Here is a 23,335-nt window from a genome sequence, read left to right on the forward strand (position 1 = left end):
GGGCCCTGACGTCACCATGCCAGGTGGACAGTGAAGGGTGGTCCGGGTCGTGAGGAGGAGGAAGCGGGAGCGACGCTGCGGGTGCGCCTGAGGGCTGGCCTCTCCATCCCGGCGAACACCTTCAGGGCTCGGAGCGAAATGATGGACGGCCGTCTGACGCTGCAGCTGCTGCTGCTGGCTCTGCTCGCCATTGCGGGGGGTGAGTAAGTTGACCGTTTTATAATGACGGCTCCATCGCTGCTCTTGTGCGCATCGACACCTTCAGAGGCAGAAACGCGGTGCGTCAGTGCTCCCAGGTATTTGTGAAGATGCGTTTTTGAAGTCATCAGGGAGTGAGTGTGATGCCGGGGAGAATCAGAGCGGAGAAAATGACTCTTTCATTGCTGTGTCACCATCTCTGACAACAGCAAGCAGAGCGACGGAATGATGGAGTGGAGAAAGAAAATGTATAGATGTAAGAACAGCAGCTAAGATTATTCATATTATCTCCTCAAAACACAAGTCGGCTCCTTTAAAGGAGGTTTCTTCATTTAATATTTACATACAGCGCGTTTAGAAGCCTATAAAGTAACACCAGGTGGTATTATATCGTAGGTATCCATCACAGCAGGCGTGCTGCTGGAGCTCATCTCTGTCGGCTATTTTGCAAAGAAATACGGCCCATTTTTAAAGACATTTTGGCCATTTTAAAGCCATTAAATGTAGTTAAAATAGTGGTGAGTGCAAAGAAATTATTCACCTATCTGTAAAAAAGCCTCAGAGCTATTGTGGGCACAGTACCCCCCCCCCCCCCCCCCCATACATACAGCTACAGAGACATATAGAGGTTGAATTGTAATCACAGCCCCCCCCTCCCATTAACACTGAGGTCCTGCATTGAGTGGGCAGGTTAATGAAAGGCACTTTAGTTAAAACTACTTCTACATCCTGTCATCAAAGGACAAATGATGTGTCATGCGGCAGCACAGGAAAAGCTCTCAGCCTCTCTCTGTATTCCAGCTCAGACAGATAAATGCTCTTTTTGTCTTTATAGAGGACATGCATTAAATTGATGAGTGTTATCTACAGCACTGTTGCTCTAGGAACAAATGAGATGAGGTATGTGTTAATTGAAAAGTGATTAGGGTGTTTGGACATGTTTTACCTCCGTAAGTTGGCTCTAATTTTGTGTTAATGGATGCTCAGCGAAGGGGTTTGTTCCAAGCAGAATGGGAAACACATCAGCTGATTACACTTACGACCGGCATTATATTTTCAGCGAGTCCATAGCAGTGACAGGGCAGAGGCCAGCTCAGTGCCTCTGAGCAAAAGAACTGTTTGTCACTTCCTGCGTTGTGGCACACACAACATAGCACACTCACTGACACACCTCCATCCACACGAACACACACATACGCCTGGCCATCTGCCTTGCATTGACTAACCGTTCATCATCACCCATGGTGATAACACAGTCCTGCTCTGCTTTCCGTCTCACTCACCGAGAAAATGAGCTTTACACAACGCAGTTCATCACGATACATCAAGGCTCAGTCACAAAGACACACAGTACAAGATCAAATGCTTTGACCTGCACTTACCCACTCCTGATTATTACAAGCACCTGGACACACACACACAAAGAGAGAGAGAGAGAGCGAGAGAAAGGTAATGTGTAATATTTGAACAGCTAGCTTACAATTTAACAGCTACTTCTTTTATTATATTATTGCACTGCAAGCTCTAAATTGGAATTAAGTAACAAACACAAGCTTGGACACACATATGGGAAACACAAAATCCTTGGAATAGTAGTTAACTGCTAAATAATGCTTGGTTTAGTTAATGATATGGTCATTTATGTGGCCCTTTTTAATTTTTTCAAAGCAGGTTTATTGTGTGCATCTAATGGTGCGTAATTTTTGGCACCCAGAGCAGTACATTTCTTTGGTTGATCGCTCCTGAGTTCAAATAGAGTTATATGCACTAAGAGAGGAAAAAAAGCTACCAACATGAAATATCACTTTAAGGAGCTTTATAAGCAGTGGAGTACTAATGAGTCATCTTCCCTTAAGGGAGAAAATCTGATTAGCATCATCCTCGGAGACTATAAACTCACACACAAACACACACAGACACATTTTAAGAAACACTCACAATGAGCACATGGCTGCACACACACCTGAAGCACAAGCTTATAATAGCACAATTTACAGATTCCCTACTAGGGAGGAAGCTAAACACATACCAAAAAAAAAAAACAACAACAACAACAAAAACAGTCAGACACGATTTCTTGAATTCTGGTTTGTTCACATTTACCCATGACAGCTTAGAACTTGCATATCATCCTCAAATATAAGTTAGAAGAATCGTGAATTGATGCATTTCACACTCAAATATAAAAGTTAACGTTAGTGGTGGTCAAATGCGGAGAACAGTCATAACTTAACGCCTCCAAATTCATGATAAATTCTTACATAAGACTTTAACATGTGCAGATCAGATAGACAAACAGCTGCAAAAGGAGTCAGGAGCATTTGCTGGCTGCGCAAGGACTCTCAAGGACATTTCACCACCTGTCTTAGATGCTGCCGTGAGGGTTAGGGTTAGGGCCATCCTGCTGTGTGAGGAGGATGTCTCTTGTCATTTTCCCAGCAGGCCATGCATAATAAACAGGTCTGGGGTGCTGGGTCGACCTGATGCAGGGGTGACAGGATGTGGAGCATGGTGGGCCAACAGTCCCATCCACCAAGGACATTAAGCGTACTTAGATTAGTTTCACGATAACACTTTTACTATATGTCTTTTAAAACAGGCCTCATGTATGAGTATGCATGAATGTTGTTATGCAGCATAGTCTTTGTCCTCTGCTCTATGAATGCACTTATCGAATATCCACTAATCATTTCCCTGGCAGTGCTACAGTCTAGAAAGTTCTGCTCAGTCAGTTTGGCATGTCATCACTTTTCTACTGCACCGTTTCAACTCTCCTCAAAGCATCTCAACTGCCACGTTACAAGCACCCCTGTTGTCTCACTCTCCCTTTTTGTCGCTTTCTCTACTTTTCTCTGTCTATCTCTTTGGGCCGACTCCCAACAGACAACAGCAACAGGGTCAGATCAGCAGATACGGGCTGCGTCTATGATTAGAAACACACAGCAGACGTAAAACAAAGGCCTGTGTTCGAATGTGAGAATGTGTGTGATTTAATGTGTTAAACTGTGCGCTCTCATGTGCAATTTGTGTAAGATAGTGTGTGCGTGTGAATGAATGCGCAGCAGTAGTAGCAGCACACAGCAGTGTGTGGCCTTGGAGATTAGAGGGGAGCAGAGGGAGAGCCCAGAAGTTTAATAGAAACTTAATCAGAGGAAAGCAAAAGCAGATAAGAGACGATTGGAAAGTAAAGAGTTTAATTTTGACTTTGTGTAAGGAAACATATTAGAAAAAAATGTAAATAGGCAGACTTATAATGGGGCAGTATGGTGCTTATAAACTTGATCTGGCATTTAAAAGTACACGTGCCTATGTGATAAAAGAGGAAAACAGGGAAAAATATGCCAATCACCAATAAAAAAAAAGAAGATGAAAAAAAATTTTTTTTCATGGTTTTGATAATGACAAGTTCCAATTGTTATCTAGATTCACGTTTTGGTATCAGACATGCAAGTATTTCTTCATGTGCACTTCAGGCGGGCTTCCGGCTGCTGATAACATGGCCTTAGGATTTATGAGCAGCCAAATAATAGCTGTTATGAGAGGTATAATGCTGTTCAAGTGATGTATTTTATTGCAGTCCCTGAAATGGGTACCAGAGCCAGACCATCTTTCACGCAACAGCTGCCTTGGCTGTAAATAAAACAAATGAACCACACAACTATATATTCCTAATATAAGGGTTTCTGGACAGTGAAGCTTTTCAGCTACTTTAATCTGTCCACATCAGGTTTCCTCTAAATATGCAGCACAGTGTTTGACAGTATGTTCTGTATCATCATGTTTCAGTGCTGGAGAAATCAATCATACACTTAAATGTTGGACAATAATTAAAGCTGGAATTCAGCTGTATATGAAATGGAAAATTGTAGCTACACTGCAAATACCATATATCACTGAACACGTTGAGATATTGATGATGTTTAAGACTAAATAAATCAAAATGAATACATTTTTTATTTTTATGGCTGGAACCCTGAATCACTCCACAATATGGATTTTTGATATAGGCTCTCACAGTTTCAAAGATTATGGCCTGTTTGTATTATGTATTTGTACCGGAACAGCAAATCTAAATATTTTTTGGTTTTGAATATAAACTTATATTAACAGAAGCTATCTTTAAATATATTATAATATAATTGTTATTTTCTGTGAGAAATTAGTCAGTGAGTAGATTATGTTGCTGGTATTGTCTTAAATTATATGGCACAGCATTGTCATAAAACATAAAATGCATGCAATGCTTCTCATCATTATCAGCTATTACAACAGAATCAACTAGACATATTTTGTTCGACTTGGGTGTTTGTTGAATTTGGCAAAGAAAAAAAAAAAAAACAAGTTTCTGCCCCCCCCTCCCTTTTTTTAGGAGTGATGTGATATTGTGGCTGGATGAAGATCAATGTTAATATCTCAGTTCTATGGGCACTGCGGGGTGTTGCCAGTAGATCAATGAATTTCTCCATTATTGATTTAAGAACATTTCAGCATAAAAGCTCCCAGCTGCAGCCAAAAAGCCTCTTTAGTAGATCACAGAGAGGAGAATAGAGAATGATCCCAGTCTGCCTTCCAACCGTTTCTCATTTGACTGAGCTGTATAAATAGTGATCATCACTGTAATAGTCTTGGTAGGTAATTCAATTTAGATCTCGCTTTGCTCTCATTCTCTCCACATTTCTTCCTACAGTGTGTATGGTCTTGAACCTCTAAGTCATGTTGTAAACTACCAGCAACAGATGTTGCCAAATTTAACAATCAGCCATTCAATGTGATCAAATCGGGTACTTTAAACACAGCTTTCTACCTAATCAAGACTTAGATTTACAATATAAGCTCTCCGAGGTCCATCAGCTTGCTAAGATCAGTGGCTGTGTTAGGGAGGAGGCAGATATGGACGACGATGAGACGTAATCAAACACAAAAATGGCTACCATGTCATTCCTTCCTGTGCTGTGTGTGTGTTTGCATGTGCATGGTTGGTGTGTAACTTCCTTTGCTCCAGGGTCTAATGGGGAGCCCTGCTGAAATATTCATAGTGTCACATTAAGTTTGCAATATTTGTGCTGGAAAACAACCAGAACACAACCTGAGCTACCAGCGACATTACATCCACTCAGCTCGGCCTTTAGCATGACAGTGTCATGTGTGAGAGGTCAGCGCCTGTTTGGAAGCGTTAATAAGTGTTTCAGTTAAGTCCAAGTTAATGTGTTTGTGCAGCGAGCGGAGCTGAATGTGTTGATATTTTTGCTGTCTTGTTCTTGAGATAAGAAAAACCTTTTGCCTGGATCTCTTACTTTGTCTCAGTTGTGTAACATATAAGTCTAGACTTTCATTCGGAGCCTGTGCAAATATTTTAGTGAAACTAAAAAAAAAAAAAAGGATTACAGGCCAGAACTACACAATCCTCTGCATTTGTTGTTTCAATATATTTCATATACAAATACATACAGATGAATTGTACATATAAAAAGACGAAGTATCCTCATGCTCAACAGATATGATATCAACATGAATCAGCCTTTACCTGTTTTAATGTTTTTCTTAAGGTGCTGGGGCCGTTGTTAGCTACAATAAAGCTAACAAGCTCCCTTCATATATCCAAGAGCATAGATGTGTCAAGATACTTGATTCCAATATTGTGAGAGCACCTGCTAAACTGTATTTACAAAGAATATGGAATATTATAAGTGAATATATCATCTAGTTGGTTTAGCCCTGAAACTCCCATTTGCATAATGAATATGGCTGACAAAAATACGGATGTTTTATGCTTCATCATTGTGGAAGCAAATTGTATTTCTTTCTCATCTGGCGCTGTTATTGCCTTGAGCTTCTGGGAATAATATACATCACTCCTATGACTCAGACACAGACAGCGATGTTTATTTCCCTCATGAATATGTGCACACAAAAAGACACATGATCATATAGACATAGAAAAGAAAGCCAGTGCTTGTGCACGATAAAAGCCTCAGTGCTACACATGTGCTGACAGGCCACGTATTGATGATGTTGGATAAGCGGGGGAAAGGGGCATTAAATAGACAGCAGTTGTCAGCAACAGAGAGATGGAGATAAAAAGGAGTGAGAAAGGCAGGCAATCTGGTATGGACCAGTTCAGATAATGGAAAGCTCGAGAAACTGCAAGAGAAAATGCAAAGTGATACATGGGACAAGAAAAGGAGATTTAGAAAAAGATGGGAAGCGAGGAAATACATGTTGACTTTACAGGAATGAAGACAGTCCTCATTGATCCAGAGACAGCAGCTATAATTCACATTTGGTGAACATGGCAGTGCTGCAGTAGTGATAGGAAGTTCGGATCTTTTTACTGAACCAGGTCTTTTAATCTCGTTCAGTAAAATGAACGAATCTTTTTTCAAGTCATTCGTGGAACCAGTGTGGCACTGTAGCTGTCGTTTGAGTAATGACTGAAGAAGCACGGCTTTAAAACACTAAAGAACAACATGGTCTGCTTCACTTGGCATATAATACACAAGTTTGCTTATGTTAAACTATGGCACACCTTTTTGGGCCATAGTCTACTGAACTTGAAATTACAGCTTACTTCATTTGTCGGTAGGAGAGTGCTCCGCCTATCATTAAAAAATTCTCATTCTATGATGGCGGTTCACTTCAGTCTACCTGGTCACTGAAGACCCGTAGTTTATGAATATGTTCCAACGGAAAGGCAAATGAAACATCCATCCCATAGCTACGTCGCTAACGTTAACTTTAGTGCTAACATCAGATACGTCATGTGACCAATGAACAGCAGACCCGGAAACCTGTAGTTATGAGTCGTGAACAAATCAAATTAAATTTGTTCTAAATTTTATTTAGTCTAGTCATTGTATTTCATTTCATTTTAATTTTGAATTAAAATCAAAAAGCAGGTCAGGAGACAACAACACTGGTACCAAGCTAACAGTAAGCAGACTGTGTTTATCATCAGTTGGAAAGTGTGAGGGAGATGTGAGAGGGAAAAGATGCAGCACAGGAGCAAACAGATGCCGCAGAGGGGGGGGGGTGAAGAGCTGGAGGTGCAGAACTGTTTTTCTTCTATACATCGTATTTCTCAGTCAAATGCTTCCCCTCCTGCATGCGCTGTTTTGACAGCTCTGCCCAGACCACTCACACAGATATGACTACAGTCAGCTACAGATGGAGGATAGAATGGAGGGGGGGGGAGCAGGGAAGAGAGACAGAGTGAAAATAACCAAAAGCTACAAAAGACTGGCAGTTGAGGGGAAGTGCAAAACGGCAGAGGAGAACAGATACAGAGCAGAGGCATGAACAGAGTGATGGAGACAGAAAAGATAGCAATAGAGATGCTCAGTCTGGTTGACTCATTCTTATGTTGTCAGATCTAGTAAGAAGTGTGTATTGAACTGTGCTGACATGCTCCAGCCGGCAGTGATGAGTAATGTCATGGTTCAAAGGTTTCTCATTCTCAGTACACACAGATAGCCATGCAGTTCTCCACGCTGGGAGTGAGGGCAGCGGCCCAACGGAGAATGTAAACAACGTCGCCAAGACCCCACTCCTGCATACTTGTACAGTACAACAAATGATGAAATCCTGTGATGGCTGCAACTCCAGAAAGAGGCAGATGATAATGGTGATGATAATGCGTTCTCAATTACAGGCGTCCTCGGGGCAGACACCGAGGAGCGGCTGGTGGAGCATCTCCTAAACCCAGCCCACTACAACAAACTGATCCGTCCTGCCACTAACGGCTCCGAGCTGGTTACTGTGCAGCTCATGGTGTCGTTGGCCCAACTCATCAGTGTGGTGAGTGTGTGTTTGAATCTGTGTGCACCTCTCACAGCAGGAGGAGGAATTAATATCATGTAACGTTTCTAATTACACTTCATTTGTTCAAAGAGAAAGAAGTCTGAAAAACCTGACAAGAAAAAATATTAAGATTTTCCATTTAAGTAATGAAGTGAAATGTAAAAGTACTTTCTCCATTAATTCTTAGCAAGTACAACCACACATGGTGCGAATTATAACAAAATCAATGTCAAATCACCTCAGCAGCAGAGATTTCCTTCCTACCAATAAATTAAGAAACTAAATTACTGTGAAAACAGCACAGTCTCCTGCAGTGCTAACAACCTGGTGGAAAACCAGTAAAAACACAAAATCATCACCCGCACCGTCTAAGTGCACCTCGATTTGGCACAAAAGTCCTCTCTGCTTCATGTGGCAGCAAAGGAGAATTTCTCATTTCTATCACATCATTCAGTACACTGATCCAAGGAGATCTAGACTAGTTCCTCCACTACCAACAGTTAAAATCCCTAATTACACACCACACCACAATCTGACATGAATTACATGATGAAAATCAAATCTGTGAAGACATTTGTAACCTTTGGAAGACATCTGTAAAATATACAAAATAAAACTTTCCAAAGAACAAAATATTTAAAATGAGATTGGGCTTAGATTAACACATGCCCACAGTGCATTCTGGGTAGCGCAGACACTTATTTTCACACCAAGCAGTTCCCTCCCTTTGTACAGCAGTACCTAAGGTGCAGAATGACTGCCCCCACTGCTCCGCCTGTTGGGAGATATCACCCAGTACTTCTTTCTCTCACTGGTACTGACAAAACTTGTAAACTAGACAATGTTGATACATTACTTTGCAATAAAATCTTCTCAGAACACATTTTAAAAAGAGAGACTAGCAGCTTATATAAAAAAGAACAAAAGAAAGATTTGTACTGTTTATGTATAATAGCAGTGTGTGTTCAGAATGCATCCATAGGCTCCAGTGTTATATTATTATAGATGATCATGGCTGATATTTTTCTATTTATTGTTGTGAATAAAGGGGAGAAAATGTTACTCATATGAAGAGTAAGTACCTCAAATGTGCGTGTGAATGTAGGATTTTGCAACATTTTGTCAGAATGAACAATAAGTGTAGAATCACTGATGTCTTAGAGGAAAATGGTCCAGAGAAATATATTCATTGATCTTTGTGTAAATTAAAGGGCCTCTCTGGTGATTTTACACATTAAGTTCAGCTTTACTAATTTTACTATTTCACTCAGCTGTTTCACACAGTTGTATTACGTCCTTTGTGGATCTGGAGGAGCTTTCAGAAGTCTGAGGAATTAATCCTGATGACATAATCATTTTGTTTGGAGCCTGTGCTACAGACTGGGACATGGAGTTTGTAATATGAAACTTGATAGGATTTTCCTTTAGAGCCTTCCTGCTTGGTTAGTGCCAATTCTTTCAAAGAGTTGAATCCACTGAATCCATTGTTTTTAATGCCTAATTTCGCCTTGGGGACCAAAATTCAGGATATCCCAGCCTCCCTGTTCTGTCATTCTGTTTAAAAATCACTTACATGTTGGACGTGCTGTACTGAATCACTGGGGAAACTCCTCAGTCTGTGATGTTTTCTCTGCAGCATGAAAGAGAGCAGGTGATGACCACTAACGTCTGGCTAACACAGGTGAGTGCGCTTCTTCCTCATCTTCCCATCTTGTAGTAAACATTCTGCCACACACAGAAAATGGCATCATTATATATAAGTATGCACACACACACACACACACACACACATATGCAAACAGTGACTAAAAGATAACATTTTTGCGTGGTTTAGCTTTCACAGTGTAGCAGCCAGGTCGGTGGAAGTGAATCACAAACCACTAAGGACTTGAATGATAGTTACTGTGCTTTAACACTGATAGTGTTATGATACCAGTAGAACACAGTGTATGAGCCATGGTCCAGTTAGCGAAGGGGAAAGTTGGATTGGTGCTCCACGTTTCATTGGCTCTGTGGATGGGAGAGTCTAATGCTGCCCGACTCGTTTTGTGGCTCTGAGATCTGACAGGAGTACTGAAGTGTCACACAGTAAGAGACACATCAAAACACTCCAAAACCCAAAAGCTGACAGGAGAAATAGGAGAATAGGAGACCTGAGCTGAAATTTATGAACAAGAACAGTGGCTTGTTCTTTTGTTATTAGACGCCCCAAAACCAGAAAACCGATGGCAACAATGCACAAATGCTGGAGCCCTGTTTCTCAGTGGGTTTTGTGATTGCCTCGACCCTGTGAAATCTGGGAATAATTTGACAGATTGAACTGTGACCTTCTTCTACATGGCTGACTCTTTGTAATGCCTACAGCTGAGGCCTTTAACATCTAGTTGTACACATATACACACATGGTATACAAATGCATCCACCCACACGCATCATCAGCTTATGCACTCGCTCTTGAGGGCAGGTGTTGGAACAGATCACAAAGGCATGTGTTCAATTTGGCTGTAAATTTAGATCTATAAATGAACCAGGGTTCACCTAACCTCCTGTGCCATCATTATGGACACTGCATTTTTGATCAGATTGTGAAAAGCTCTGTTTTGTTTTTTCCCCTATAAATGTGTTAAAGTTAGCACCTGCGCTAGTTAGGATTTATGACCTCTAACAGACTATCAGTGCTATATGGATTCCTGACTGTCTGAAAGCAGGTGAGCCAAGGACAACTATACCGAGCCAAGACAAACCATAATGACCATAATGCATCACAGTTAGTGCAGACGACCTCGCACAGGCTTCACAGCTTAAACATGGCTGTAAGGCTTGAGCCAGACAGGGCTGCCGTGATGGGTCAAAAAGGCTCCAGTGTCCCTGAATGACCCACAACGTACAGAGCAAGATGATACTTTTACACAAGGTCACACAGGAGACACTGATCTTTGCTAATGCACACACATACTTATACAGAAACGGCCTTACTGCAGATGCCATTTTAATCATACTGATTGGTTTGTGGCTGAGTGTGTTTAAAAGACCATTCAGGGTCACGGTTGATGTGAGCGCTTCTCTCTCTCTGGCTTAAAGTTAAAAGTGATGTAAGCGTAAAGGGAACAGCCAGCACAGGATGTTCTGCAGGCTTACGTGGCCTCGAATGTGTTGTATTGACCACCAACTGACAGACAAAGATGGACAGAGACTTTCTCCTTTCTGCTTCTCACAAGATGTCTTTCTTCCTGCTGTGTGATTGGCTGAGTGACTCAGCTGAGTTTTATTTTTGCCCTCAGGAATGGCAGGACTATCGTCTGACTTGGGTCCCCGAGGAGTTCGATGGGATGATGAAGGTCAGGCTGCCCTCAAAACACATCTGGCTGCCTGACGTGGTTCTCTACAATAAGTGAGTCAATCACTCATCCTCCTGTTCGGACTTCAGAGGGCTGCCAGCAGACACACACAGACTCATGAAGGCGTTTATGATCAAACACAAGGACGTAATGTACATGATTAAAAAAGCCAACTCCCTGCTAGGATGCATCTTGCCAATGTAAATCACTTTGGACAATAACATGACTGCAATGTCGGAAGTTGATTGTTGTGTTACATGCTGACTGCCCACGTGGCTGAATAGGCCCACAGTGATCTGCTTGTATCACTCATGCAGCATTATTTTAGAAGTATTAGAAGGTTAGAAGCTCCAACCTTATATGTGGATTCTACACTACCCACAACATAAGCATAAATACATGCACAGTAAAGTTATGCAAATGTAGAAATGGTGTTAAATTATGAAGGATGAGGACCTAAATGCCGATAATAAAAAGGTGTGAAGAAGATATATATTGGAAAACAGGAAACAACAAAAAACAACAAAAATAAAGCAAAAGGCAGGAACAAAACACCAAAAATCAGGAAACACTGGAGAAGAGTGAATGGCAAAGCCAAGTTCAAAGCATACAAAAAGTACCTCAGAAACAAACAACTAACCTGACCAAATGCTGAGGGAGCCTGAGGAAACAGGTGACAATTAAGTAGAGATCGACCGATATGGGTTTTTCAGGGCCGATACCGATACAGATTATTAGTATTTAGAGGAGGCCGATAACCGCTATTTGGAGCTGATATTCATTTGCTGTAAAAGTATAAAAATTGGCGTAAAAACTTTAATAATGCAAACACTGATCTTTGTTTAAGTGCCTAAAGTATTTTTATTTAATCAAACAAATGGAAACAAAGAATAGAAACAAATAGGAGTTCCTACACTCAGAAGCATCTCTTATAAATTTAAATAAAAACTTAAAATAGCTCCATGAAATTTTTCACAGTAAATAAAGTAAAATTTCAATACAACTGAAATGACTTTTCTTTAACTTAAAACAAAACCAAAAAGTGCAGGGAGTTCTCAGGCTCAGCAGCAACTCTTTTAAAGTTAAATAAAACCTTAAAAAGCTCTAAAGTAAAATTTAACCTTCAGCCTATCATTCTCAGTTCAAATGTCACATCCATTAATCTGGAATTGCCCCAGTTGCTACATTATTAATGATTAATATGACAAACGCTACATAAAAATGTGTCATAGTTGCGGTGAGTGCCGCCTTTAGGGCTTTAATGAGTCCACACAGGAAAATGTTCCACCATTTTGTTCAGATAAATCACTTCTGAATTTTACTCTCTCATCTTCACTGTAATTTTCAGCTCATAGGACCAGAAAGCTCACAGCAACGTTAGTAGTCGCGAGTTGTAGAGTTTTTCATGTGACTTTAACTCAAACACACACTTTTCTCCACATTGCTAATATGTAGTCTGCAGAGCGTTTGGAGCCAGATTGGGAACTGTTGTGGTTAAAGTTAGCTTAGCGTGCTTCCCCAAAACAAGTGAGCTGACTCACACACGCTTTTCTATCACGGACTTTTTCCACCTCGATGCTGTCAGCCGTCTTCTTTCCAGTAATTCACAGACAGACAGACAGACAGGAGCTCATACGAGTTAGCAGAGCTGCAGCTAACGTTTGACGTTATTCTCCTGCTCACTGTAAAGTTAGCAGTTGTGAGATGTAGAGCACTGCGATGTTTATTACAGCTTCGGAAGAGTTTTCTGCGTTTACCTTCGACACGTGCGTTTTCTCTCGCTGCTCACGAGAAAACTTTCGCTCTGCGCAGTTTGTGTCTGAGGACAACTTCCGGTTCAGTGGCTCTGCCTCTGCTGCTGTCCGGGGGGGCTGCTTCTGAGCCGAAATAACCTTCTGCCCGTCGAATAATATGAAAAAAACCGATACCGATATACGACAAATTTCCAAATATCGGTCCGCCTGATAACCGGTCGACCTCCACAATTAAGGCGGAGGGAAACTAAGACAGGAAGTAAAAGACAACAAGCAGCACTCAGGGACCAACCAAACAAGATCAGTTCTGTAAGGCAGACCATAATAAACAGAGACTGACAAATTCAGGCACAAAAACTGATGTTTTGTCTCTAATAATTTGTATAACTCCAAGGCAAACTGTACGTTGTCATTCTGCCACCTGCAGGCTGTGTCTGCAGCACAGACACCCTCTGTTAATTTAAGCTCCCACATATAGTAACTCAGAAACCAACTCCCATACTTTGTTATAATTTAATTAAACCCCAATTTCCTTAGGAATATGCAGCATGGGAGCACAGCATAAACTATAAATCTAGTTTTTAATTAGGTCTTAAAACTATATTTTCACACAGGGAGCAGTGTGTACAAGGCAGCACCAAAAGATGAGCTCATAATACAGGACCCACCTGAGTAGAATTTGTGTTGAAGTGGTACAAAATCCCAATAAATCAAATCACAATGAATGCTGATCTTTAGAGTGTCAGTCTGGGAGTTAGGGTTAAAATCAACTGTATGATAAATGCTTGCAACACACATATATGGAAAAAAAACAACAACATTAAAGATTTATTTTTAATGTGAAATTTGTATTAGGTAACACTAAAGTTTTTTGGTTTTTTTATTGTGCTTTTATGTCTGAGAGAGTAAAGTGTGTTCACTGAATGTAATGGAAACTGAGTGTCAGCCAGCTGTAAGTAAATCAGCTCATCAGAGTACAGTGATCAGTCTGGCCTTCTCCTCTTTCCCTGCCTTCGTCCTTATGTTACTACAGATTAGAAAGATCCCTGACCCACCACCCTCTGGATGAAATGATCCAATTAATCCCACGTACACCAGGTCGACAGGCTATTCTCCAAATCTTCTCCATTACTCCCAACGTCTGTCCGTCACTTTAAAAGAAAGATAATCTCCGCGTAAGGTGGCATCGGAGTCTCAGTTTGAGTTTTGCAACTAAATTGGCAAGAGGGAAGTATGAGAGAAAGAATGTACTTTAGAAGGTGGGTCTGTCACAAAGGGTGGATGTACGCCATATCGTCTAATGAATTATTTATGCTGCCAAAACTTTGAGTTAAATAGAAATCCAATCCCAGCTTTAATGTTGCCACTGTACCTCTGATCAAAGTAGCTAATTTGAGTTTATTAAACTTGACCTCGTCTGACCTGTGGGCTGAATTTCTTGTCTAGACTGTCTGTTCATTTGATCCTGCCTGGTAGTTCTTTGTGTTGTGACCCCCACTGTCCTGAGACACCCTAGAGTGTCAACAACATTGTAACCTCAGTCTGTTTGTGTATCTGTAGGTGCAAGCATGTGTATGTGTGTGTCCTAAAACTGTGTAATCAGCACGCATTGCAGAATGAGATGCATCATAGCTCGCGTTTTTAAGACTCAGAGGAAATTTGGCCTATCATCCTAATTTATCTTTCCAAAATTTGCCAATAATAAAATCGCACAAATGTTTCTTTCACATCTGACTCTTCCATTTCTGTCTTTGTCCTTGTCTCTCTCGCCGCATCTCTCAGTGCTGATGGTGTATACGAGGTGTCGTTCTACTCGAATGCCGTGGTTTCATACGATGGAAGCATCTTCTGGCTGCCACCTGCCATCTATAAGTCCGCCTGTAAAATCGAGGTCAAGCACTTCCCCTTTGACCAGCAGAACTGCACGCTGCGCTTCCGCTCCTGGACCTACGATCGCACCGAGATCGATCTCGTACTCCGTGCTGACGTGGCCAGCATGGATGACTTCACGCCCAGCGGGGAGTGGGACATCATTGCCCTGCCAGGCAGGAGAAACGAGAACCCGGCCGATCCCACCTATGTGGACATCACGTATGACTTCATCATCCGCAGGAAGCCTCTTTTCTACACCATCAATCTTATCATCCCGTGTGTCCTCATCACCTCGCTGGCCATCCTGGTCTTCTACCTGCCCTCAGACTGTGGAGAGAAGATGACGCTCTGTATCTCCGTGCTGCTGGCTCTCACTGTGTTCCTGCTGCTGATCTCCAAGATTGTTCCACCCACCTCACTGGATGTCCCTTTAGTAGGGAAGTACCTGATGTTCACCATGGTCCTCGTCACTTTCTCCATCGTCACCAGTGTGTGTGTGCTCAACGTGCATCACCGTTCGCCCACCACACACACAATGCCCCCCTGGGTCAAACTGGTGTTTCTCAACAAGCTTCCTGCCCTGCTATTTATGCGCCAGCCTAGGAACAGCTGTGAGCGCCAGCGGCTGCGCCAACGAAGGAGAGCCCAGGAGCAGAAAGAGGGGGGGCGCAGTGGCGAGGCAGGGGCCTTGATGGTGGGTCTCGGTCTGGCTGGCGCTGGTGGGAATGGAGAGGGAACTGCCGCAGGGATGTTCAGCAAAGACGAAAGTGACCCTTGTACCTGCTACGTGAACCGAGCAACTGTGAAACAGTTTGCCGGAGATCTGGGAGGTGTAGGAAGTGGATCCATGGATGGTCTGAACAGGGTGAGGGAGGGCAGAGAAGGGGGCTCAGGAAACCTGCCAAGGGGACAGCAGGGAGCAGGAGGTCCTGCTCTGACTCAGGCTCTGTTGGCTCAGGCCTGTCCAGGATTTGATGAGGCCGTGGAAGGAGTGCGCTTCATTGCCAACCACATGAAGAGTGAGGACGATGATCGAAGTGTAAGTGAGATTGTATATTTACTCTGTAATCCCATTTACTCATCAGAGTCCAATGACGGGGATGACAGTGATTTCAAAGAGGGTGAGTGAAGATGTTTGCTTTCAGAGATGAGAGTAATAAATTATTCTCTCATTCTATTCGTTCATTCACTCATTCATCTTCTACGGCTTAGTTTCCGGGTCACAATGGTTTCTGTTTATTTTATCTAATGTAATTTTTTTTTTTTTTTTTAATGAAAAATCCACAGAGATCCGTCACCAAATGCTAAAATTGTCTGATTTGGCTCATTGGTTTGTTTTTATTGCGTCCCAGTTCTCATCTGTGTCATTTCCAGCAAAAGTGGAAATTGTTTTCAATGACAGTATTTAATTTAGGTTTAAATCATAAAGTTGAAAAATAAACTAAAAACCTAATTAAATATGCATGATGGTTATGATGCCAGTAAATCCTGCAATTTCTTAACATAAAACTCTTCAATACTTAAAGTATCCTCGATAAACTCATTAGGTGATACCAGCCTGCCAGCATGTTACTCCATACTAAAATAAAATATCATCCTTTCTATGTGTGGACAACATCGTACCATAAATCAGCTCCTTTTATGGGAAAATTACAGTAATCGTCAAAAGGCTTCTGAGCAGCACAGATCTGTCCTCTCAGTACCAGATCATGTCTTGGCAAAGTGCTACAGACATGCATGGGAAATGCATGGGGGACCATGCCAGAGCACAAGCAGAGGAGACAGATATGGTGATGCAATCATATCCCTTTGAATATTCAACACAGACATGCAATTATAGCAGCGGCATGACGTGTTCATAGTGAAGGCAAACAAGAGAAATGTGAAGAGATTAGACAGCAGTGTGAGGGTGGCATTTTCTATTGCTTCCCTTCCAGGCTTCTCCACTGGAGGGAAAGAAACTGACACGGGGATTAATAGTCCACTGTAATTCGGTCCGTCATTGCCATAGTTACCACCCTGTCACCATGCCGACCACTTTAAAATCCTCCCTCTCCTTCCTTCTCTCCTGCTTCCCCCACTTCCCCAAGTCATCATCACTAGGGTCACCATGTCAGCACCCCCTCCATCACTCGTCTCCTACGTCCTTCTCCTCCTCCTTGACTTGTGCCGGAGCTCGGGGGGGGGTCTCCACTCATTAACCCTTCACCCCCATTAACCCTCTGCATAGTCAGAGGCTTAGGGAGAGATAGAGACGGTGGGAATGAGAGAATGTGGAGTGTAATTCTGCCCACCTTAATCTTTCTCTTCACCCCACCCCACTCCCTCTTTTGTCCCCCTCCCCATCCACAGGTGAGCGAGGACTGGAAGTATGTTGCCATGGTGATCGACCGTCTCTTCCTGTGGATCTTTGTGTTTGTGTGCGTGTTTGGCACGATGGGCATGTTCCTGCAGCCGCTCTTCCAGAATTACACAGCCAAGACCATCACCAGCACGCCAGGCTGACCACCCCCTCCTCCCCCAGGCCACGAACACGCCGACAGACATCTCCCCCCCAACCAGTCAGCACAGTAGGACAAGGGCCGGTGGTGGGGAAGAGGGGGGGTGGGGGGGATCTGGGTTTTATTGTGTCAATGGAAGTGGAACCAGAACTGGAACTGATCAGCAATCACACCAATTACCTTTATAGTAATGTTTTTTGCAACGAACAACAGTATTTCTTGTATGAAGATAAAGGAAAATACCATCATACTCTTACCTCCAGTTTTTTGTTTGGACATTTGATGGACTCGCCCTTTCTGGTGGAAGCATCTTTCCCTGCTTTCCTTTTCAGCCAGTCAGGGAACAAGGAAGCTATGATTTACTCCTTGTCGAACCTTATGCCAGCCAACTGACACTTCCTGCCTGCTGCTGACTGCTTAGTTGACACATGACATGCCCACCTTCCACCATGCCGTTACTCATTCACAACACTGACTGATGCCAGGTGGAACTAAACAAAAAGGGAAAGGAGGTTCATATCAAAGTTAATTCATTTCAGTTTTTTCAGAAATCCACTCCATCAGTGAACTGATTCAGTATATTTTATGATAGCATAGCAGCTTACCACAGTATAGCATTGAGTATATATTATTAGGATTTCTCTATGTGTTAGCTCATTCAAGAGTCTGTTGCTGATAGAGAGTCTATGGTGTGTTGTATGATTGTCTAGATATAACAAGAATGTCATATAAACTGTATTACACAGCCTGTGACGCGCACACTAACACAATATGTGTACAAGCAACAGATGAGATGTGAAGGAAAAATCCACGGAGGGTACTCATAATAAAGAAAGATCCTGAGCGCGTTATTAGATGGAACTCAAAGGGATAAAGTAATAGATGATGCATGGCCAGTTTTTTGCTTAGACAGCTGTGCACAGTACGTAGAAAACAGCAGCAGCCTTCTGTGCCAGCGTGCACGGCTGCAGGGAGACGGGTTGAGCTCATGAGAAAAAGAGGACTTGTAGCCATGATATTGGAGAGGACTTAATTTAGGGTGGTCAGGGGACTATGATTTCTCCAGGGCGCAGTATTCAGAGCTGTAAGACAATGCTCAGTGTTGGAAAAACTGACGTGTAAATCAAGGTGTTTTGGTGGACGGACGGGAAATATAGTCTGTGTTAATATGTAATTTCACAATTGCTTATTTTCTGTCATTGCCGTGGTCATCAGATCATCAGATCAGAGCAAGACAGTGTCTCACATGTTCCCCCTCTCTCCCCTCTCTCCCCTGTCCTCTCCTCCCCAGTGGTGGATTTTCTTCATGTATGTAATATTAAGAGCATATGTATACATGTGAGTGTGCCCATACCCGAGTCCATGATCACATCTGTGAGATGTTCAGCAGGACCTACTGTGTGTGTGTGTGTGTGTGTGTGTGTGTGTGTGTGTGTGTTTGTGTGCGTGTGCTTGTGCTTGTGTGTCTCCAACCCCCAAACCACACACACTTTCTATTAATCTCTGCCAACCTCTCTCTATTCCTCTCCCTCTTATCTGGTCTTCCATGGACAAACATGTCTCTGGCTTTTAGTCCTGTCAGAATAACGATAACCTCCACTCTCTACAACACTTATGAGGTCACTTTTCCTTTATATCATAAAATGACACATTAATCTTCCACAATCTTCCCAGGTTCTCTGACAGCTGAGTGGATTTTCAGCAATGAAATTACAATATGTCCATACTGACGCCGTCATAGGCAATAATAATTTACCTGATGTCACAAATGTGTATGACTTTATAAAGATGCTGCAGTTGAGGTTCAAAGACTGAAAAAAGTGGAGAATCAGACCACAACAAGCGCAAGCACAATCCAGATAGTGAGGAGGAATAAAGCAGGATAGGCCGAGACAAAGGACTGTTAGTTTTGTTACTGTGCAGAAAAGCCACCAGGAATCTCAGAAAAATGCTGTCTAATCCTCAGTTTTTAATGATCAGGTGGCCAAGTCTGCAGCTATGACAGTGCTGGATGGAGAGCTGCGTCTCTCTCTTTCTGTTTGTCTCCAGAGGATGGGATTACCCAGGGAGATCCCGGCAGATCCAGACTAAGTGTGAAAAGCCTATCAGAGACCTGTGAAAACTGTAGGCTGCACAGCTCCACATGGATAAAGTGCTGCTGTCCGCCCTCTTTTCTCTTTCACCGACCTTTCCACTCTCCTTCCTCTCTTCTCACTTCCTCTCTCATTATCCACGCTTATCGCTCACCTTCTCCTTCCTGACTCTGAAATCTGCTCCTGTGCACACCTTAACCAGTCCAATAAAGGTTGTAGGTTCAGATTAATCAAACGAAGTGTCCTGTGTTTTTACCCCCCCAATCCTCCCACCCCCACCCACACACACGTAACCTATGGCCAGTAGATTGCAGTCGCACTCATATGTGTGAATTATTCTTACACGACAGGATAGCATGAAAGAAAGAAGCGTTTCCTGGCTTTCTAATATTCAGGCTGGTAACTTCCTTTTTATAAAAAAACAAAAAAAAAAACCCTACACATGCCTACGGAGTCACATACTGCTCTCTGTTCTTTAGGAAGCAGGACCTTTAAACAATCGAGGGTGTAGGGCCCACCCAAGGTCACCTCAAGCTCTTACTATGCTGCAGTAAAAACATAAAAACTAGGCTTTCCAACAAACCTGCTGGCTTCACTTGAAGTAAGAGTATGATGATGTTAACAGCAACCTCCTGAGTGAATATTATAACACTCATATTGAGAGCGATTTGCTATATAAACGTATCTTAATTATTTATTTCAAATCCATATCAATCTTCCTTAAAGCACATTAAAGATAATGGAACCATCCTCTGTCAGAGCCAAAGAAATGAGCTGAGGGCCACCTGCTGCCCTCTGCTGTTTAGATGAGTTCAGACTTGACTGCTGAAATAAAGAAAAACCAGATTGTTCTGTTGAGTAAACATCACATTTATTTTTTCCAGGGAAAAATCCTTTGTTTGGGTGATTTACTCGATGAAAGGAGAAAGAAAGAGAGATATATTCACTTATTCAACTATGACAGGATGCTGAAACTGACCTGAACTCTCCTGATTTTCACATTGCAGTAAACACAGTTTGTAATGGACTGATGGAACATTGCAAACAACCAACATCCTCCATTTACATTTCAGATGACTATTAGACATGTTTGGGTCTGTGTGTGTATTTGTGCATGTGAAGTTTGTGTCAGGATGTTCCTCTCTTCTATCTAAACGTTTTTTTATACAGAAGAGAGAACATCCTGTCCTGTTCGTAAAACCCCCAAGGCCCTCCCTGCACCTAATGCCAGGGCATTCACTTCTTCTTCTCTTGCTTTTCATTGTACTCCAGGAAGAAGTCATTGCAGGCAACAGTAAGCGCTCCGACCAGTATGATAAACTCGGTGAAATCTACCTCCCCATCATTGTTGGAGTCCAGATCTCCCATAACTTTGTCCACTGCCTCCTTATCCTGGGCATTCTGCAGGTGTGAGGATAAAAAAAGAGATGAGATCTGTTCAGTATGTACAAAACTCACATGCACATTGCCGCTCAGCATATAGCCGACATACACATCCTTACCCCGAGGTAGTTGCCAAGCTCTGTGGTGAGCATTTCTTTGAGCTCAGCCCTGCTCAGTGTGTATTTGTCCCCCTCGTTTCCAGAGTACTTATGAAAGGTCTGGATCATGAGCTGCATGGCGTTCTCCAGGGTGGAGGCGTTCTCTGAGTTGGGCATGGACATTCTGGAGCAGGACAGAGGAGGAGACAGCGAGAGCAGTACATGTCAGTGCTTCTGCCTGCAAAATCTGCTGCAAGTCTGCTGCAAATCAGTACGGGTAAAAGCATCCATCTGTTGCTTATGGTCATCCAAAAACACATGCAGGCGCAGTCCTGTCTGCGACACAGTCCTGCCAAGCTGACTGACAGATATACTGGTGAGGCAGGAAGGAAAACACGCAGCACATCGCCACAAACTGATGGCATGCAAGCATGTCTATCTCCTGCCAGCAGATTCCATCATACCATACAGCCCTGGAGACAAGTTCGCTCTCCCTCATCAGGAGTGTTTCCTCCCTGCCAGTGGTCCTGATAAGATTCTGCTACAGATAAACCTATCCTCGCACTCTTTGTTGCTTTGGCCCAGTGAAGAGGATCTCTGGGAATCAGTGGATAGTCAGACATGCGAGGCAGCTGATAGGAGTGAAACTCTAAGCTGGTGAAGCAGCTGAACCAGTGGAGGAGATGTAACGAGGAAACGTCGAAGCAACCTGATCCGGCTTTTACTTTAGTTATGTTGGACTGTAGAAAACACGGCAGGCAGTTAAGTACTTTCCTCTTCTGAACCTACATCACCTCTGAACTGTGAAGACTTTACTCAGCTGTCAATCACTTCTTGTTTCAGGCACATTAGCCCAAATGGCCACGAAATCAGCAGCATTAAATAAATGTCAGATGTCGTTTCTACCTTGCCATTGTAGAGAAAAGGTGGAATAAGGTTCCTCAAGTTATCAGTGAATAACCTGAAAGGTCTTCCTGCCTTTCGTTGGTGAGTTACACAAAATCTGACATTACAGCTGTATGACAATCTACTTGGTCAGAAACAACCTTTGAGAGATTTTTCAGTGAGGACATATATTCTCTACATCCTGCTATCTGTGTCTTACCTGAGCGGAGGATCTTGGCCAGGTGCAGAGAGAGAAGGCAGCAGTGATGGATGGATGTGGAGGACGTGGGGGAACAACGTCTTAAATACATCTGTCAGTCCACTCGTCCCATCCTTTTCTTCCTCCCATTTCCCTCCTTCCACCTGCTGCTCATCCCCGCCTTCAGCCCTCCCCCGCCCCAACCCCACCTTATCTCCTCTTTCTCTGTTTGCACATCAGACACCTGCTATCTGCTGAATGGACGCAGGTAAGACCGCCATCCCCCACACACCACCACCTCCCATTCCTCTCAGAGATGACATATTGACAGATAGCACTAATGGCGCTGTAACTACAGGAAGACATTAGGTAAATTGGTGCACCCTTAATATGAGCACAAGACACATGATAAGCCCTTCACTTAAAATTAAGTGACTGTGCCAATACAGTGTGTGACTATTGAGTTTTAGAGACACAGAATTAGACTGTAAGATTCGTTGTTTGATGAGCTGATCTCATCAGACCAACAGTTGTTCCTGAGCACACAGACACAGCCGGACATGTGAGGCATTTACTTTGCTACAGCCTGTATCATGACCGTGGATTATCATGGCAGCTTGTTCTGCAGCCGCTTTGCACCCAAAGTCAAAACGAAGGCCAGGCTTGGAAGGGATGCTGATATAAATACAAAGATTAACAACTTGATAAGTCACATAATGTGATTTTAGAGAAGCGGGGACGTGTGAGGGTGAGACGTTTACTGGGGGAGGGAGGGGTCATGCCTGATGTAGTACCTGAATGATTAGTGTGGCACAGATGAATGGAGCCATCACACCTGGCAGCCATGCAGAGAAATCCCTACACAAAGACTTTGGAAAAAGCACAAAGGCAACACACACACACACACACACACACACACAGATACACATTTTCACAAAAACATCCAAAACAGACCAAATGCATGAAGCATATGAAACAATTTGGCAGTATGAGGTCATCAATCTACCAAATATAAAGCAATAGCAGCAGTAAACAATACAGCAAAGGGGATGGATAGAAAACGAAACGGCAAAGAAAAATACAAATAATCATTTAATACATTTGGATGATCTAGAAGATCATAACCATTAAACGCCATTCAAATGAACGCAAAAGATACATTACAAGATGCCATGACATGCATGTTTGAATGTCTGTCACTATCTTGTAAGTGCATC

General features: G+C 42.7%; 2 protein-coding genes across 2 annotated transcripts; one reads left to right on the forward strand and one right to left on the reverse strand.

Moving 5' to 3' along the window:
* chrnb2 (cholinergic receptor, nicotinic, beta 2) lies at window positions 1-17,518 on the forward strand. Its single transcript, XM_029503485.1, has 8 exons — window positions 1-199; window positions 7,847-7,992; window positions 9,632-9,676; window positions 11,277-11,386; window positions 14,870-15,630; window positions 15,706-15,798; window positions 15,886-15,998; window positions 17,312-17,518. The coding sequence occupies exons 1-8, from the start codon at window positions 139-141 to the stop codon at window positions 17,462-17,464; spliced, it is 1,482 nt and encodes a 493-aa protein (XP_029359345.1). The 5' UTR covers window positions 1-138; the 3' UTR covers window positions 17,465-17,518.
* A 2,941-nt stretch (window positions 17,519-20,459) lies between these two features.
* s100t (S100 calcium binding protein T) lies at window positions 20,460-22,230 on the reverse strand. Its single transcript, XM_029503486.1, has 3 exons — window positions 22,140-22,230; window positions 21,056-21,218; window positions 20,460-20,954 (listed from the first exon to the last, which is right to left on the reverse strand). Exons 2-3 carry the CDS (start codon window positions 21,215-21,217, stop codon window positions 20,790-20,792), a joined length of 327 nt encoding a protein of 108 aa, XP_029359346.1. The 5' UTR covers window position 21,218; window positions 22,140-22,230; the 3' UTR covers window positions 20,460-20,789.
* Window positions 22,231-23,335: the final 1,105 nt, after the last annotated feature.

Source organism: Echeneis naucrates, chromosome 6 (genome assembly GCF_900963305.1).
Source record: "Echeneis naucrates chromosome 6, fEcheNa1.1, whole genome shotgun sequence".
Taxonomy (NCBI): Eukaryota; Metazoa; Chordata; class Actinopteri; order Carangiformes; family Echeneidae; genus Echeneis; species Echeneis naucrates.